Source organism: Oratosquilla oratoria, chromosome 33, assembly GCF_046742065.1.
Source record: "Oratosquilla oratoria isolate Oo_2021 chromosome 33, ASM4674206v1, whole genome shotgun sequence".
Classification (NCBI taxonomy): Eukaryota; Metazoa; Arthropoda; class Malacostraca; order Stomatopoda; family Squillidae; genus Oratosquilla; species Oratosquilla oratoria.
In genome coordinates, this window is record NC_134809.1 from 5,664,646 (window position 1) to 5,682,258 (window position 17,613).

The 17,613-nt window shown below is 38.7% G+C and overlaps 1 protein-coding gene across 1 annotated transcript in view; it reads left to right on the top strand.

Annotated features, from left to right (window-relative positions):
* Positions 1-276: 276 nt before the first annotated feature.
* LOC143017724 (uncharacterized) overlaps positions 277-17,613 on the top strand; it is a 34,146-nt gene continuing 16,809 nt past the window's right edge. The window contains exons 1-10 of the mRNA XM_076172510.1: positions 277-428; positions 6,304-6,388; positions 6,679-6,766; positions 7,295-7,637; positions 8,729-8,816; positions 8,962-9,058; positions 9,282-9,468; positions 11,783-11,870; positions 14,373-14,460; positions 15,948-16,071. Coding sequence (XP_076028625.1) covers positions 368-428; positions 6,304-6,388; positions 6,679-6,766; positions 7,295-7,637; positions 8,729-8,816; positions 8,962-9,058; positions 9,282-9,468; positions 11,783-11,870; positions 14,373-14,460; positions 15,948-16,071 — 1,249 coding nt within the window. The 5' untranslated portion in view covers positions 277-367. The remainder of the gene's footprint in view (positions 429-6,303; positions 6,389-6,678; positions 6,767-7,294; positions 7,638-8,728; positions 8,817-8,961; positions 9,059-9,281; positions 9,469-11,782; positions 11,871-14,372; positions 14,461-15,947; positions 16,072-17,613) is intronic.

Sequence of the window (17,613 nt, forward strand, 5' to 3'; positions counted from 1 at the left end):
ACATAATACAGGATCCAGGCGGTACTATGAATTGTCATACTGATGATAAAATAAGCAAAAAGAAATTATTACTTGGCAACTCGATACCATCTAAACACAGCATTCGAGTCATAGATTATTTCCTTTGATACGTATTTCTAAATTGGTCAAACCTTATCAATTAGAATAAAAACAAAAAATATCTTGATTTGTTGAAAATACTAATAATTTTTTCTACATTTGAAAAAAATGATCAATGGATTTGAATGCATCTGAGCGCGTCTCAAATGGCTGCTTTTGTTCGGAGAGCAACGGCTACGATGTGGCTTCGTTGAGTGTTTATTTCGTTTGTTTTTATTGAAAGCTTATTCGTCTGGACTTTCAGGCGATGGCCTTGGATTATTCGGCACTTGGGGAAGGAGGAGGCGTCATGGAAAATGAGTTTCCTTGTGAGTATTACCATCAATATTGGAGTTATGCATGAAGTGAAAATAGGACTACGTCATCGACCATGTAAATGGCTGCCGAGCGGACGAACAACCAAACATGAATCCGATTGCGTTTAGTATGGATTTACTAGATAAAAATATGATCTCTATATTGTACAATACACTGCCCTATTGTATACCAAATACGTCTATATAAGCCTTAGATTCAGAAAACATGACAAGTTTTTCGATGGTATGCTGGGAATTGTGTGATATTAAGCATAAATTGTTGGAAAAGTCGAGCTGAGGGCGGGTCCGACGCCATTGTTGTGATCACACGTCTCCCGATTGCCGAACGCGGCTACGCATCACAGTGGATGCACCCACACTTTCGAACAAACTAAACACTTCGTTCGATTTCCCTTGTCTACTCTCACAAACTGTGATTGTAGTCTGCAGTCGTGAAGTTTCAAGTAGAATGCTAATAAATACATGATTACTTTTATAACTTTTTGTTTCTAATTAGTAGTTGTTATATCTGGGGGGCTATCGAATGGGAAATTAACTTTGTTGTAGGTCACTGTTAGGAATGTAGAAACACTAGCAATGCGTGAATTGATGACAACCTGTTTCATGTCAAACTAAATTGCAATTAAATCAACATTGGGTTTTAGGTAATTAGTTTAATGCAGTGTTTACCTTAACTGACAGGGTAGATGGCATATGGAATTCCCTATCCTTAACGATATTCTGTGGCAGATGGTAGTCTTTGTGGAAATAATTTAGTAGTATTCAGAAACCAATTTGAATGAAACTACTTAACTAGTTCCAATTTCGACTGATTAAGGCTGAAGCCAGTAGACTTATTCTCAGTGTTTTAGTTAAAGTGATTTATTTCCCTTGGGAGTGTAGAATATAGTTATAACCTTAATCATGGGGTACAGACACAGTAATAATTAGGAGAGGTAATGTACAGTATTTGGTATTTCAATGGGAATACAAAATTTTAGATTGATTAGTGGGCAGAATATTTAAACTGGAGCTTGAGACTGCTTATTTTAGAATTTCTCCTATTAATGAATGAAATCATCAGGGATTTAATAATAATAATAAAATCCAGAGGGAAATCTACTGTATATACTCTGGTTGATTGAGTCATGTCAGGTCATTAATAATTAATTGTTAAAGTCACATAGTCAGACCCATGGATTTCTTTTGCGATTACTATTTTTGGACAGTATGAATCGGTAATCAGGAGTAGATGGATGTTAAGAGTGCAAATAAACATCATTATTAAGTATATGCGAGGTGGTATCTACATCTTGAGGCTGGATGTGAAATAATAGATATATGAATAAATGGATTAATTGAGAGAAATATCAAGATATTATATACGAGTTTATTTAATTGCATTTTAGTTGGAAGAAAGAATTAAATAATTTGTAAGAAGTTCATCAGAACCACTCATGTGCTTCTGTAGGCATAGCAGAATTCCATACAATCAAGAAAACATAGACACTACAAACTACACCAAAAGCATCAGCGATAACAGGATGCACTCAAACCACCCCAATAGAATATCTACACAGAAACCAAAATTGTTCACATAGAACAGCACATAAAATTGGTATTTATCTAAATGTTACAAAGCCATCTGTGAGGGGCACCGTCCTAGCCTCCTGATAGGGGGGAGTGTGTGACATTAAACCGTATCATCATCATCATCTAACTGTAGTGTACAGGAAAGAAGCAAGGCTTGTTGGGTCCTGTTTCCTATTCTCTAATTTTCTAACATACCTAGGCACAAATTCATGTACAGTTCCAACTTAATCTATATACTGTACTTGGTTTCTAATTATCATATTTAGATTTGAACTCGTGTGTTAAGCTTGGGCTATATCACCCTCTAAGCTGTTCCACTTATGTACATGGTTTAATGCAAAGCAAGAACCCTCAAACTCATTCAGTCTATTTCAAAACATGAGTACAACCATCTAAAAAAAGAAAAAACCCTGGTGTCATACTGCTCAAACATCTACAACATACTTTATGTTGGAACTGTACATGAATTTGAGGCTAGGTATGTTAAAAAAATAGAGAATAGGAGATGGGTATTGGGACTCAATGAGCATTGCTCCTTTCTTGTATACTACAACTTGGTAAATACCAACTGCACCATTGAATGTATAATGAATTTGAAAGTAGGACATGGGGCATTATGAATGTTGCTCCATTCCTGTATACTATAATTAGGAAAATACCATACAACACAACCATACAAAAACACAAATTCACAGATCATAAAACAAACAATCAAAGACCTGCCACTATGCTCCTTACTCCACCAAACTCTCCCAGATATCAACTTAATAGAGAATTCCTCCCATGAATAGTAAGAGCCACACAACTGTGACTGTGTTCAGGTCAGCATTGACCTCCAAAACAATGCCAACACTGAATAAGCTGAATATATGAAAAAATGATACTCAAACATATATAATGACCTATTACCTGTAGGTAATTTTATGCATCCACATAAAAACACATTGACACCCAGATCACAAAGTAAACCTTTCAAGACAGACCATAAAACTCAATCACCCCCCTCCCCACATACATACACACTGCATGCCACTATCAGCCTTACATAAATATATTTCAATAGAAGCAAGACTTACACTAGCATGACTGCATTCAGGACACCATCCAGTACCAAGACAGTACTAACACAGAATAGGTCTGGTTAAATAAACATACTGCCTTAGATGTAACCATCACATGGAGGATATTGAGTACCCCACACTAACTGTCTTTAGAGAACAACACCATATTTCTTCCATTAGTGAGCTGTGGGACTGTCTGGTGGTCATTGATAGTTACATGGAAGCTGTGGGTTGTCTACATGGTAGATCTAAAGCAATGGTTCTCGCCATAGGGACCATGGGGTCCTGAAGGGAGCTGTGACAAGAATATAGAGGTGGGGTGTGGTCCATGACCTGCTGTTACAAATTATACGTCTATATAATGTAAGGAATCTGAATTAAAAACACCTTCTGTCACTCTGTCCTGGCAGAAGATACTTGTGATTGTCAAATTTGTAATAGAGCAAGAGGTTTCTCTTCATTAACATTTTATTTTTTTATTAATTTTTTTTTATTTTATTTTTTTTGTGGGGTGGGATTTGGGAGAAAAATGAAGTGAAGCCACACAAATGTTAGGATTTGTGAAGGGGGAATGGGGTGAAAAAGATTTAGAACCAATGTAGGACAACAGACAGTTCTATTATTGACATATATAGTATTCTGTAAGGTGATATTAAGTACTTTTTTGTAATAATGCACTGTGGGCAAATTGTGTACACTTTACAGGAAAGGTGCTGCTCTCGTAGGGTCCATCTTTTTTTTTCTCCATTACTCATACATACATACATACATATATACATACATACATACATACATATATATATATACACCAAAGGCTTTTTTTTCCCATACAAGGGAGGTAGCCAAAAAACAAAGGCATAAAATCCACTCCCACCCATTCCATCCCCATATACTCACCTCCCATTCACCTCCCTCTTATCTTGCTCTTATCTTGCTTATCTTATTATGCTCAAACATAGCTTTATTTATTTGTTCCTTATCTTTTTAACTTGTATCTTTATTTATACATTTATATCTTGGTTATTCTGTGAGTTCATACACCTATTGAAAACTTTCTTGATAGCCTTCAGTTGGGTAGTCTTTTTCAATTTGTACCTATAACCTTGTGATGCCTTCCTGACTTAATCCAAGAAGTCTTTGTCAGTTTTATATGCTCCTTTTATTAACCTAAACAGTGCAGTGATTTCGCCTCTTCTTTCTCTTTGTCATCTCTTCTTCCTTTCAATGATAACAACCAAAACCTCTAATTTCTTTTTGTATAGTTTGTCTGCTAGGACAGGGATTAGCTTAGTGCTGTTTTTTGCATTTTCACAATTTTGTGTGTATCCTTTATTTTGTACTTAGACCACATTGTTGGTCAGGTGAGGCTTTCTAATTTTTTTTCATTAACTCTGTCCTTGTGGTGAAAGTCACTTTCATCAACAGAGTGTGTCTCACTCACAATATTACTGATATTTGTAGGGTGACAGAATTTAATCATCATTCCAAAAATTTTCTTTGCTTTTTAATGTATTCACCTCCCATTGATGATCTCCATACTTTTGCCTGTTTCCAATATTTTGCATTTAAAGTAAATTTTTCCATATTTAGCTTCAGTTATATATTCTGTGAAGATCTTTTTTTTATAATAATTTTAATTTCTTTTTCTTTTCATTTACTCACCTCATGATTTTTGCATCATCTGGAAACATGTTTGTGTAGTTTATTACTCCATTGGATGAATAGCAGGTGCTTGTATATTGTGACCCAAGATTGGCATCATACTTGTCTCTCTGTTAACAGAACCTGTTAACCACTTCCATACGGTGACGCCAATGTAGGCGGCATGAGGAGCAAGTGGGTACTCGATGATGCCGACGTCGGCATCTTGATTATATTTATTGTAGTCATACCTACGTAATCTCCATTCTCTCTAAACTGGCTTCATCAATTTTCTATGGTTATCAAAATACACGGGTGAAAGAGAACAAACGATTGAGCACTGACTATATTTTTTATAATGCGATTATTATGACGCAACATTGCACGTCGGACAGCTAATGCTGCCAGACATGTGATGTGCCCCGGAGTGAAGAGGTTAACATCTTTGCCTCCATCTGGAAGTGCAACCCTGGGAAGATACTGCTCTGTCTTTGGACTGGGGTCAATATCTCTTTGTCAACTTGAATTGTATTTCCTCCACTATTTCACTTGAGGAAAGCTGACAGCTTGTGGTTGCTCCCCTTGCATTGTTATAAGCCAGTGATATAGAAATTGGATATTGATGCATAAATGCTTGGAATAACTTAGACAGTGATATAGCCCAAGTTTGAACAATACATGAATTAAAATATAAATGTGATAATTGGAAAGTGAGGCTATAGAATAAGTTGTTGTTGTTCCGAGCAGTCCCATCTTCCCAAGGAATGCTACAGCAGAAATGGGGTTTTCCCACAAATCCCTTACGGAGTGTATGTTGTGTTGTTTGCGTGTGTGATTGTGTATAATGAATTTGAAGCTAGGTATGTTAAATTGGTTAATAGGGGAGGAGACCCAACGAGTGTTGATCCCATCCTGTATACTACAATTAGGTCAATAAATACAATTAGGTAAATACATAGTCCAGTGCTTCTCGGAGAAGTCTCTGGGAGGGACCAAAGACTGAAGACCTGTGGGTCTTCAGTCGGTGAAACTCAAAGTAACAATTATTATCATCTGTAGTATTATGTGAGAGGAGAAAACTGAAAGTAAATGTGGGCAGAAGTAAGATGGTGTAATTTACAAGGGGTGATGTGTTGGGTTGGAGGCAAGTTTAAAGAGTGAGAGGTTAGTGGAAGTGGAAAGTGAGTATTTGGAGTCACACATAGCAGGTAATGGATAAGTGGAGATAGATGAATTGTAAAGTAAGAGAAACAAGTAAATGTCTGGGGGGGAGTGATTCTATTCATGACACTGAATAGAACAGAAACTGTAAAGGATTTGTGGGAAAATCCTGTTCCAGCCGTGGCATTCCTCAGGGAGATGTGGCTGCTTGGCCAGACAGTATAGGGAACAACAAAAGAGACTTGCAATTTGAAGGAGGGAGATAAACTTTGTTTACATTTTTTTCTTGCCTCAATATGTACATAAACCAAAAATCAAACATTACATGGTTATTATATAAGATCTCTCTCATTACTCTTTTTGTGAATTATCATTACCCCATGTATGCACTGTGTATTTAAAGGGATAGTTACTCTGATTTTTTTTTGCAGGGACGGAGGAGCAGGTGTACCGCTTCATTCAGATGCGTGGGCAGATGAAAGTGGCGCCCAATGACACACCTGATTATATCTTTCAGTGAGTAGTAACTTGTGTTACTTCTTTTCTGTTTTCCAGCAATGTGAAGGGATGGTTTGGTATATATTTTGACATAAGGCTCTTATAAATCTGCTTATTAATGCTAGGTACCTATCTGGTGGGACATCTCCATAGTAAAAAAATTAAGTCTATGTTGATTAGTCCTTTTTACACAACTGTAAGGATAAACCAGAATGTCATGATGGACAGGAAGATCTGGTTTGTTTTTCTATTGTGTATATTTTTTATTCATTTGTCTTTTACTATTATTTTTTCATGATCCTCCTCAGGTCTATTATTGATCAGCTGGGTCTTACTGGCCAAGTCGCCCCAGAGCATGCCAGCAAGCTTTGGAATTCGTTAATGAATAAATTTCGGGTAAGTTCCCCATATTCCTGTGTTTATACCGTTCAGACTAGCTTGACAAAGATTTGTATGGAGTGTGTATCTTAGGCAGATAGTGTCTTGTAGAATGTTTTTGTGTTGATAGTTTCTCATTACTGTTTGGTGACTTAATCAGAGCCAGACTTATGTGACTTGCATGTCTCAGAAGTGTTTCCTTATCAATTAGAAATTCCCGTACACAGTACCAATCACACTTAAAAGACTGGTCCCTCAAAAACTATTACATTCATGCTTGTCACTCTGCCAGTATGCATCCTTCTTTTAGACACACATCAAACAATTTTACCAGCCATTCCACTACTTAACCCTTTGTCAGACATTCCACATTGTCAACCTTAACTCAGGTGCCGTTCCAATTTTAATCTTTTTCAGTTATTTCCTCTTCTACTACAGTAATAAGTATATGAAAATTCTGGAATGTTTTTAAGATTATCAGAAAGTCCATTTGTAGGTAACTTGTGTATTTTGTGCAGTAGTGACATGTAATTGTTTCATTTTTAGGAACTGAATGAATGTGGAGTTGATGCAGAGGGGTTGACCTCCCAGACGTGGCCGTTCTTCGCACCAATGCAGGAAGCAGTTATGAGTCTGCCTCAGGCAGTCTTCACTATGGAAACACTGGAAGAGGATGATGACGAAGACGATGATGAAGAGGAAGAGGAGGAGGATGAGGAAGATGATGATGAAGATGAATCCAACGAAGTTAATGTGTATGACCACGACATCGGGGAAGAGGAAGATTTGGAGTTGACCCTGGGGTGTGAGGATGCAGATGAGGAAGACTCTCAAGGAGATTGTCTCATGGATGACACAGATCTTCAAAACATCACAGATACTGATATATGTAAGACCCTTTAGCATTTGTTCCGAAGAAAATCGGCCCAATAAGGGGGAAACTGATAAAAACTAAATAGGTATAGTTGAGAGATGTTGACTTGTTGACTACCGCGAAGAGAATGGAGTATAGTGTGCGAGACTTGTGGTGGAGGGCAAGGGCCCCTTACTGAGGATAAGCATTGCCCAGACCCACAGAGTGAAGATTTTAATTTAGCGGTAGAAATATTTGCGCTAAGTGAAGTATCCTATTGTAAGGAGTACCTCAGGTTTGTATCAGGGAAAAATTAATTTTCCTGCGAAAATTACATTTTTTACTTCTGGCTGAGTGGGTTAGGGCGTCATTTCTTGCGGTGAAGATTGAGGGGATGGCTGTTCAAATTGTTACTGGTGAAGTTGAACCAAGGGCATGGTTCATTAAATCCCACACTAAAAGGTCCTCTGTGAGGGGCACTGTCCTAGCCTTCTGATAGGCAAGGGGGGGGGAGTTTGTGATGTTAAACCATATCATTATCATCACTTCTTTAGTGAAAACTGAAGGTTGGGAAAAAAGATTGAGGAGAAAGGATCATTGTGTAAATGAAGTGGCCCTGCTATGGATGTATTATGTTTTGCTGCATTGGTTCAGACCGGGGCAGAGGGCTGGAGACAGGGATGACCCTTCATCGATGAGAAGCTAAAATAAGAGGGAAACAAAATTTATTAAAATTAAATTAGAGTCAGTACCCAGATTTTGTAACAAAAACAGCCTCTGAACCCATGGTTTGCTAAATTTGAGTTCCAATCTCAGTCTATTCCTCAAGCTGTATCTCCCGATACAGATAAGGTGTTGACAGGTTTTTGAGAACTGGCAGCTGCACTCTCTGTCTTGTAGGGCCACCACACTCGGGTGCCTGTCATTTATCCCTTTCTGTCTTTATAGAGGGAGGGAAGAGGGTAGGCGAAGGTGGAGTATGTAGGTGATGGAATGGGTGGGAGTGGTTTATATGCCTTTGTTTTTTGGCTACCTCCCTTGTAAGGGGGAAAGAGCCTTTAATATATATATGTATGTATGTATGTCCTTATAATCCCAGGTTTGACAATATTCTTAATTTGTTCCAGGGACTGAAGAAAGAACTTTTCGTTTTATTGAACTGAGAGGGATTAAAGAGAATGATATGGTCACCCGGAGTCCAACTCAGGTGTTTTCGTAGGTTGCACTGGTTATTGTTGATGAAGGTGTTTGTGTATATATTTGATATACTGTACAATGCATTATTGAAATTCATAATGCATAAAAGGGGCAGGGATGATTTATGTTTAAGTGTTAACTTACTAAATTTTTGTTCATGCAGGGAGATTTTGCAAGAGCTGAGGATGCAAGAATTCGCTACTCCAACCCAAGCACGGAAGAAATGGAATCAGCTGGTCAAACGTTACTTTGAGTTGAAAGTGAGGTTCACTGATTTATTTCTTCATTTTGATTACAAAGAACAAGCAATTTTGCACAGTTGATGGGTAGACTTTGGAGACATCAAATTTAAAAACGGAGTCATGGATAGGAATAAGTTCATTATTCCAAGTTCCATTGTATTTGCTTCCTACACTTGAGAAATGTGGTGTAACCCTGTAAAAGAAAAGTTTGGAGTTTGGATAACATCTTATACTTCCATAGGTTCCTGAAGAAGAAGAGCAGAGTGAGACGCCAGGGACTGGAAATGCAGGCCTGGACTTTGAGCCTCTCACCCCCAAGGCTCCACATGTGTGGCCTTTCTACTCTGTCATGCACCAGGTCATGGAGAACATTAAGGCTACTTCTCCTGAGGGAGGGACAAAGACTCGAAAATCACCAGAATTTATTTGTAAGTATTTGATTTATTAGATTTTATTTTATTCTTATTTATTTGTTTTTGAATGTAGAAAGCAGTCAGATCTGTTGTCCCAGGTTGCTCTTGCAGAAGACCCATGCTCCTAAAGTAATAGGCAATATGGCCTCCATCCAGGTCCACATATTTTTTTTTTTTTTTTTTTTTTTTTTTTTTAATAAAAAAAATTACTTTCTATATTTCTTGAGTGCATGAAGTGAGAAGTTGCCATGTAATGAAGTAGTTGGGGTCAATAAGCTCTGGCTATTAGTCCCTGCTGTAGAAGTGCTGTGTCATGCTGCATTGCTTCTAATGCAAAGCTGGTGGGGAGAAAGACCTTATCATACATACATACATGCATACATACATACATATACCAAAGGCCCTTTCTGCCTTACATGGGGGGGTAGCCAAAAAGAAAAAGGCATAGAAACCACTCCCACCCATTCCATTCTCTAAAATTAAAAGGTGTATAGACAAACTCAAAGTTAATAAAACACCAGGGCCTGATGGTTGGCATCCAAGAATCTTAAAGGAAATGAAAAATGAGATTGTTGTTCCATTAGAAATTATTTTCAAGAAATCCATCATATCCGGAGATGTCCCAAGAGAATGGAAGCTAGCTAACGTTACTCCTATATTCAAAAAAGGTGACAAAAAGAAACCAAATAACTATAGGCCTATAAGTTTGACTTCAATCGTAGGAAAAATAATGGAAACTATCATCAGAGATGCTATCGAACATCATTTAGAAAGTAACCATTTGATAAATGATAGCCAGCATGGTTTCAGATGGAAACGTTCTTGCGTGACTAACTTACTCGAATTCTACAACACAGTTATCTCGAATTATGACAAAAGAAACAATATAGATTTAGTATATCTAGACTTTGCAAAAGCTTTTGATACCGTCCCACACGAAAGACTACTTACTAAATTAGCTTTGCATGGAATAAGTGGTAGCCTATTAGGTTGGACTAGTAATTGGTTGAATGATCGAAAACAGAGAGTTGTTTTAAATGGAAAAACTTCTGGATGGAAAAGTGTTGCAAGTGGAGTTCCTCAGGGTTCCGTTCTTGGACCACTTCTATTCATAGTATATGTAAATGATATAGACCATGGACTAAAATCTACTGTTTCCAAATTTGCTGATGATACAAAACTGTGCGGAGTGGCAAATGATCACTCAAACCAATTAGATATTCAAGAAGATTTAGATCAATTATAGCAATGGTCTGAAAAGTGGCAAATGAAATTTAACACAAGTAAATGCAAGGTAAGGCACATAGGTAAAAATAACAGTAAGTACGATTACAAGTTATTTGGAAATTCGTTAACAAAAGTGGATAGTGAAAAAGATCTCGGCGTAATTATCAGTAACGACCTCAAATCATCCAAGCAGTGTATTTCAGCCTCTGAGAAAGCAAATAAGATTCTAGGACTGATTGCGCGATCTTTTGATTTCAAAAGTCCATCACTCATTAACAAGCTATATAAATCGTTAGTTCGTCCACATTTGGAATATGCTGTTTCCGTATGGTCACCGAATCTCATTAAAGACATTGATAGATTGGAAAGAGTACAACGGCGAGCCACAAAACTGATTCCAAATATAAAAAATAAATCATACGAAAATCGACTAAAACATATGAATCTGTTTTCCCTAAAAAAGCGTAGACTCAGAGGTGACTTGATACAGGTCTTTAAAATTCTAAAGGGAATTGACAACATCAAAAGTGACCAAATTTTTACATTGAATGAGAATCAGACAAGAAACAATGGTCTTAAACTCTCCGGAAATAGATTCAATTTGGAAGTAGGTAGAAACAACTTTGCCAACCGTGTAGTTAATGAATGGAATAAACTTCCTGCACAGGTAGTGCAATGTAGTTCAGTTCAAAGCTTTAAGAATCATTTAGATGAATACCTAAGTAAGATGCTGTAATGATTATAATTTATCTTATATTATTTGTTTTTGTTTTGTTATCATTTGTCTGTCTGATTTTTATTTATTATTAGTTATGTGTCGGTTTATTATTATTTACTATTTACCTGTTTGTTTATTATTTAAGTATACCTATGCATTTATTTATGTATTTTATTTGTTATTTACATTATCATAGTTTTTATTTATTATTTTATTATTAATATGATTTTTTTTTCGCATCCGACCTAGATATGGATCAGGGGGTTTCCTGTTGGCATGCTCCGCCTTTGTAATCCTTTGTAATATTCCACTCCCCTCCACCCTCCTCTCTCCCTCTTATCATATGTATATATATTAAAGAAAAACTATGTTTTACATCCCCAGGGTCAAACGAGTTGACAAGACGCTTTATCAAGATGCGAGGAGAGAAACACAGCGAGATAGCTAATAAAGGCCACAATGCTGTATATCAGTAAGTAATACTACTTTCTGTTTGTCAAGGGTGTTGCAGGTAGTTTGGATTTGGCAGATCCATTTATGTAGAAATGTCTGTATCTATCTATATACCAAGGGCTTTTTCCCCCTTACAAGGGAGGTAGCCAAGTCAAAGCCACGGACCTACTTTCACCCATTCCACTCCCATCCACCACCCTTGTTTCCCTCCCATCTTAGCTCCTCATGGATAAAAGGTCATCTCTCTCTTCTGCCCACTACTCTGGATCAGTAACACTGCAGCAAGACACAGTACATCCACAAGGCTGCTTCATTTAATTGGTGACCCCCCCCTTCTCCATCCCCTCTTGCAGAAAATAGATAAGACAGGGAGAAATCCCTTTGAGCTGCACAATATCATCCGCACATAACCACTCTCCCCTCCTTCCATCAAAATATCATCTATACACTGCCATTCTCCACTCACCCCTATCTCCTATCTTCTCTCTTCCTTGTTCAACAGACATTCCCCTCTTGTTCAAAGCCCCTTTCACTCCATTCATGCATCTTATCCTTGGTTGCCCTCAAGTTCACTCCATCTACCTCTGCTTTCCACATCTCTTTTACTAATCTTTCGTCACTCACTCTTTGCATGTGGCTGAAGCATCCCAATACTCTTTCACCAACCCTATCTCCCAAATCCCTTTCCACCCCTGCTCTCCTCCTCACCTCCTTGTTTCTCACTCTATTCAGCCTAGTAACCCCTACCATACTTCTCAGGCATTTCATCTCAAACACATTTAAACTTCTCTGCCTCTCTTAGATTCCAAGTCTGCTCCATACAGTGTTGTCAGCACAATCACCCCTTCTTATAATCTCCTCTTTATATTCATTAGTAAAAGAGGTGTGGAAGGCAGAGGTGGAGGGAGTGAACATGAGGTGGTGACCAAGGATGAGATGGATGGATGGGGTAAAAGGGGCATCAGGAAAGAGGGGGATGTCTGTTGAGGAAGGAAGGGTGAAGACAGAAGATAGGGATGAGTGGAGAATGGCTGTGTATGAATGATGCTGTGATGCATGGAAGGGAGTGGGTGGGGGATGGGAGGGTGAGGGAGTATGTGTGAATATTTTGATCCAGCTTGAAGGGATTTCTGTCCATCTTTTCTTTTTCTGCATGAGGGGACAGAGAAAGGGGTTTGCTGATTGAATGAAGCAGCCTTGCTGTGGATGTGCTGTGTCTTGCTACATTGCTTCTGACCCAGGACAGTGGGCGAGATGCAGGAATGACCTGTCATTCAGTAGGAGTCAAGAAAAAAGGGAGGGAGGGATGGTGAATAAGAGTGGAGTATGTGGGGATGAAATGGGTGGGAGTGGATTTATGCCTTTGACTTTGGCTGCCTCCCTTATAAGGGAAAAAGAAGCCCTTGGTAATGTATGTAAGTACATTCATTCCCAGAAGTCTATTTCCCATGACACATTTTGAATCCCCCAATGCATTTATTTGTTTTTCTCAATCGATACTCATCCCTTTCCTGCCACATGCAACCCCAAGTACTTAAAACTGTCCATTTCTTCCAGCCTCTCTCCTCCCCTAGTACATCTCATCACCTTATTTTTACCCACATTTACCTTCAACTTTCTCCTGTTGCATACCTTTTCAAATTCTGTTACTAACTGCCTTAATCCTTCCCTCAGACACTGCCACAAGTGTTGTGTTGTCCACAAGCAACAACTGGTTCACCTCCCACTTCTCTCCATTTTCTTTGACCATCTCCAATCCTTTGCCCATTACCCTTGCATTTACCTTCTGTACCACCACATCACATACATAGTGAACAGCCATGGTGAAATGACACAGCCCTGATGCTCTCTAGAAATATAGTATGCCTTTTTATAAGCCTATCATCATGCTAGCATAACTGGTAGGTTTTGTTCAGGCTAGTATCAGCTGAATTATAGATCTTGGACTGAAGGGTATCCTCACTAAATTAAAGGCCCTCAATCCAGGGTTTTGTTCTTGAGCCAAAATAAATCTGGCATTAAGTCAGAACACTATCTATAAAGTAAAGTTGTCTTCAGTTATGATGTATTTTTTAAATTTTATTATGTTGGTGAGCTTGTGAGGTATTTTTCTTGATGACCATAGTCTTAGAATTTTTTTTTTCTTTCCTCTGTTGGTCATATTGTACCTTTATTGTGGCATCTAAAAGCTAATTACATCTGTCTATATACCAGAGGCTTCTTCTACCTTATAAAGAGGAAAATTCTTTGTTGATATTTTACATTACCATCTTTAAATGATTAAGAATATTTGTAGAGGTTTGTTAAGCATGTTCTTTAATAAGAATGTTTGTAGAGGCTTGTTAAGTATGTTCTTTATATATATAAAATTTAGCCACTCAAAACCAACAACAAATGGTGGCCCTGCAAAATAGATATCAGAGAGAATTATTTCTTTGCTGCTACCACAGTTACATATATTTATCATTAGTGCCTGTATGAATTCACATTGTATTAAATATATATATTTTTTTTTCTCTAGGGAAATTTTGGAAAGGATAAATATAGCCACTAAAGTCAGTGTCACCATGGCTAGGAAGAAATGGAATTATCTAGTCAAACGCTATCAGGTAAAGTTGTCTCTTTTCTGTAGTATATTTAACAGTGTCATAGAGCTGAGTGAAATAGCTTGGTGGTGGCCAAATTAAATAAAGTAGCACCCTGTTAGGCAGGGAAGAAAGAGCACCAAAGATCGGAATGAATGAGGGAAATTGTGTACCTATGAAAGAATAACATTATCCAAAGGAGTATTCTCATCTGCTTTGCAATTAGTTTGATAAGGAGAGGGATCAGCAAAAATCAGCTCTGTCAGTTGACTCCGGCTGTGGAAGGGCTTTGTCTTGCTTTATTGCCTTCAACCTGAGTAGTGTGTTGGGGACATAGATGAACTTTCATCCCTGAGATGCTGTGATGGGGTTTCATGTAAAGATCAAGGACCTTGTTTGAGATTAAGTGCCTGAGAAGTATGGTAGGGGTTACTGGGCTGGATAGTTGTTGCTGTTGTTGTTATTATTTATTTATTATTATTATTACCAAAATAATAATAATAATAATTTAATGAAGTAACCTTACTGTGGATGTGCTGTGTCTTGTGACACTGCTTCTGACCCAGGGCAGTGGACAAGATGCAGGGATGACCTGTCATCCAGGAGGTGCCAAGAGAAGAGGGTGGAGGGGAGTGGAGTGTGATAGGGATGGAATGGGTGGGAGTGGTTTTTATGCCTTTGTTTTTTGGCTACCTCCCTTATAAGGGGGAAAAAGCCTTTGGTATGCATGTATGTTAGGGTGTTGTTAGTTGTTACTTGCGGTGAAGGTCGAGGTGAGGGTGGTTCGAATCCTGCTACCAGCAAAGTTGAACCAAGGGCATGGTTCATTAAATTCCACGCTACAAAGCCCTCTGTGAGGGGCACCGTCCTAGCCTCCCGATGGGGGGGGGGGGGGAATGTGTGACGTTAAACCATATTATCATCATATCATTATTATTGGCCAAGCAAGTTAGAGCATCTTTATTTGAACACAAGATTGAAGCTGAAATTATTCAAGACTGCTTGGATGAGTGTGTTTATAGCAAGGGCATGCTACATTAAATTCTTTGCTTCAAAAAGGTCCTCTAAGAAGGAGAGTTCATGACATTAAACCAAATAATTTATATAAAATAGTACATGACTGCTTTTTCAGTCATGTACTATTTTATATATATTATTTGTGAGCAAAAGTTTGACGCAGCCCGAAGGGATTTCTCCCCGTCCTCTCCTTTATATGGGAGGATGGAGAGGGGGGGTCACCGATTTAATGAAGCGGCCTTGCTGTGGATGTGCTGTGTCTTGCGACACTGCTTCTGACCCAGGGCAGTGGACAGGGTGCAGGGATGACCCGTCATCTAGGAGGTGCTAAAATGGGAGAGAGGGTGGAGGGGTGTGGAGTGTTTTCGGGGATGGAATGGTTGGGAATGTTTTTGTGCCTTTTCCTTTTTGGCTACCTCCCTAGTAAGGGGGAAAAAGCCTTGGTATATGTATGTATGTATGTATATAGTACATGACTGGTGATCTCATTACAGGATGAAGAGATGGAGGGAGGAGAACGAACATGGGCCTTCATGCGAGACATGGCACAGGTAATGAAGCATTTCCGTGGAGCTAATGCCAACAAGCTAAAGTCCAGAGCATCCCCAGAATTCCTATGTGAGTATTACAGTGAGGTAAATGTATGGGTAATGGGCAGGGGATTAGAGATGGTTAAAGAAAATGGAGAAAAATGGGAGATAAGCCAGTTATTGTTTGATGATGACACTGCACTTGTAGCAGAATCAGAGGAGGGATTAATTAAAGAAGTTGGTGATGCAGTGTGGGAAGGTGTGCGAAAGAAGGAAGTTGAAGATAAATGTGGGTGAATGTAAGATGATGAAATATACAGGGGGAAAAGATGGCAGCAAATTGGAAGTGAGTATTAAAGGGAAGAGACTGGAGGAAGTGGATAACTTTAGATATTTGGGAGCACGTGTGGTGGGAAAGGGAGGAATGGAGGTGGAGGTAAAATGTAGATTGAGAGAAGCAAGTAAATGCCTTGGTAGATTAAAAAATGTGATGAGAAACAGACATTTGGGAATGGATACTAAGAGGAGATTCTCTGAAGATGCAGAGATGATTCGTCATCCAGGAGGAGCTAAGAAAAGAGGGAAGGAGGGAGGGGTGGTAAATGGGAATGGAGTCGGTGGGGATGAAAGGGGTGGAAGTGGATTTATGCCTTTTGACATTGGCTACCTCCCTTGTAAGAGGGAAAAAGCCCAGGTATAAATCCTTCTCACCTTCTCACCCTCCTCCTATTAGACCTGATATGTCTGTCAGTTGCCACGTTTCGTTAGCTCTCTCCATTGTTGACATTCCTCGTATTTTGTATCCCTTTCAACCTCCTCCAGTGAAGGTCCACCTCTTGTGCAGGGCCTGCTGGATATTGGTTCTCCATCTCATTCTTGGGCGTCCCACAGGTCTTCTTCCTTCTGGTTTCCATAAGTAGTACTTCTTTGGATATCTTTGCTCTTCCATCTGCATAACATGTCCGTACCATCTCAGCCGTCCTCTCTCTCCACATAGTCCAGTACATTCTCAACCCCTAATGCTTCTCTTATAACTTGATTCCTTATTCGGTCCACCCTTGTACATCTGTAGATAATCCTTTGTGCTCTCATTTCTGTGGCTTCTATTTTACTCCTTGTCCTACTGGTTAATTTCCAGGTCTCACATCCGTAACACAGTACTGGTCTTAATATAGTTATATAGATAGTTTTCTTCACTTTCCTTGGTATTGCGGGATCCTTAAGAAGTGGGTATAGTGACTGCAGCTCTATATTGTACTTCCTGATTCTTTCATTTATTTCCGAAAGTATATCCCCTCCGCTGTTAAAATCAGCTCCCAGATATTTGAAGTTGTGTACTTTTCTTACTTCTTGGGTATCTATTGTAACTCCTCCATCTCCCGAAATTCTGCTCACATTCATGTATTCACATTTTCCGACATTTAACTCCATTCCCATTTCTGTCAATTGCTCAGACCATCTGTCCACAGCTTCCTGTAAGGACTCTAGATCATCAGCTATAAGTGCCACATCATCAGCATAGGCAAAAGTGACCGTGTTATCCTCCATCTGAGTTATTTCTTTCATTATATAGTCCATGTACATAATAGGTATATATATGTATGTATATTTGAGGGGATGGAGAAATGTA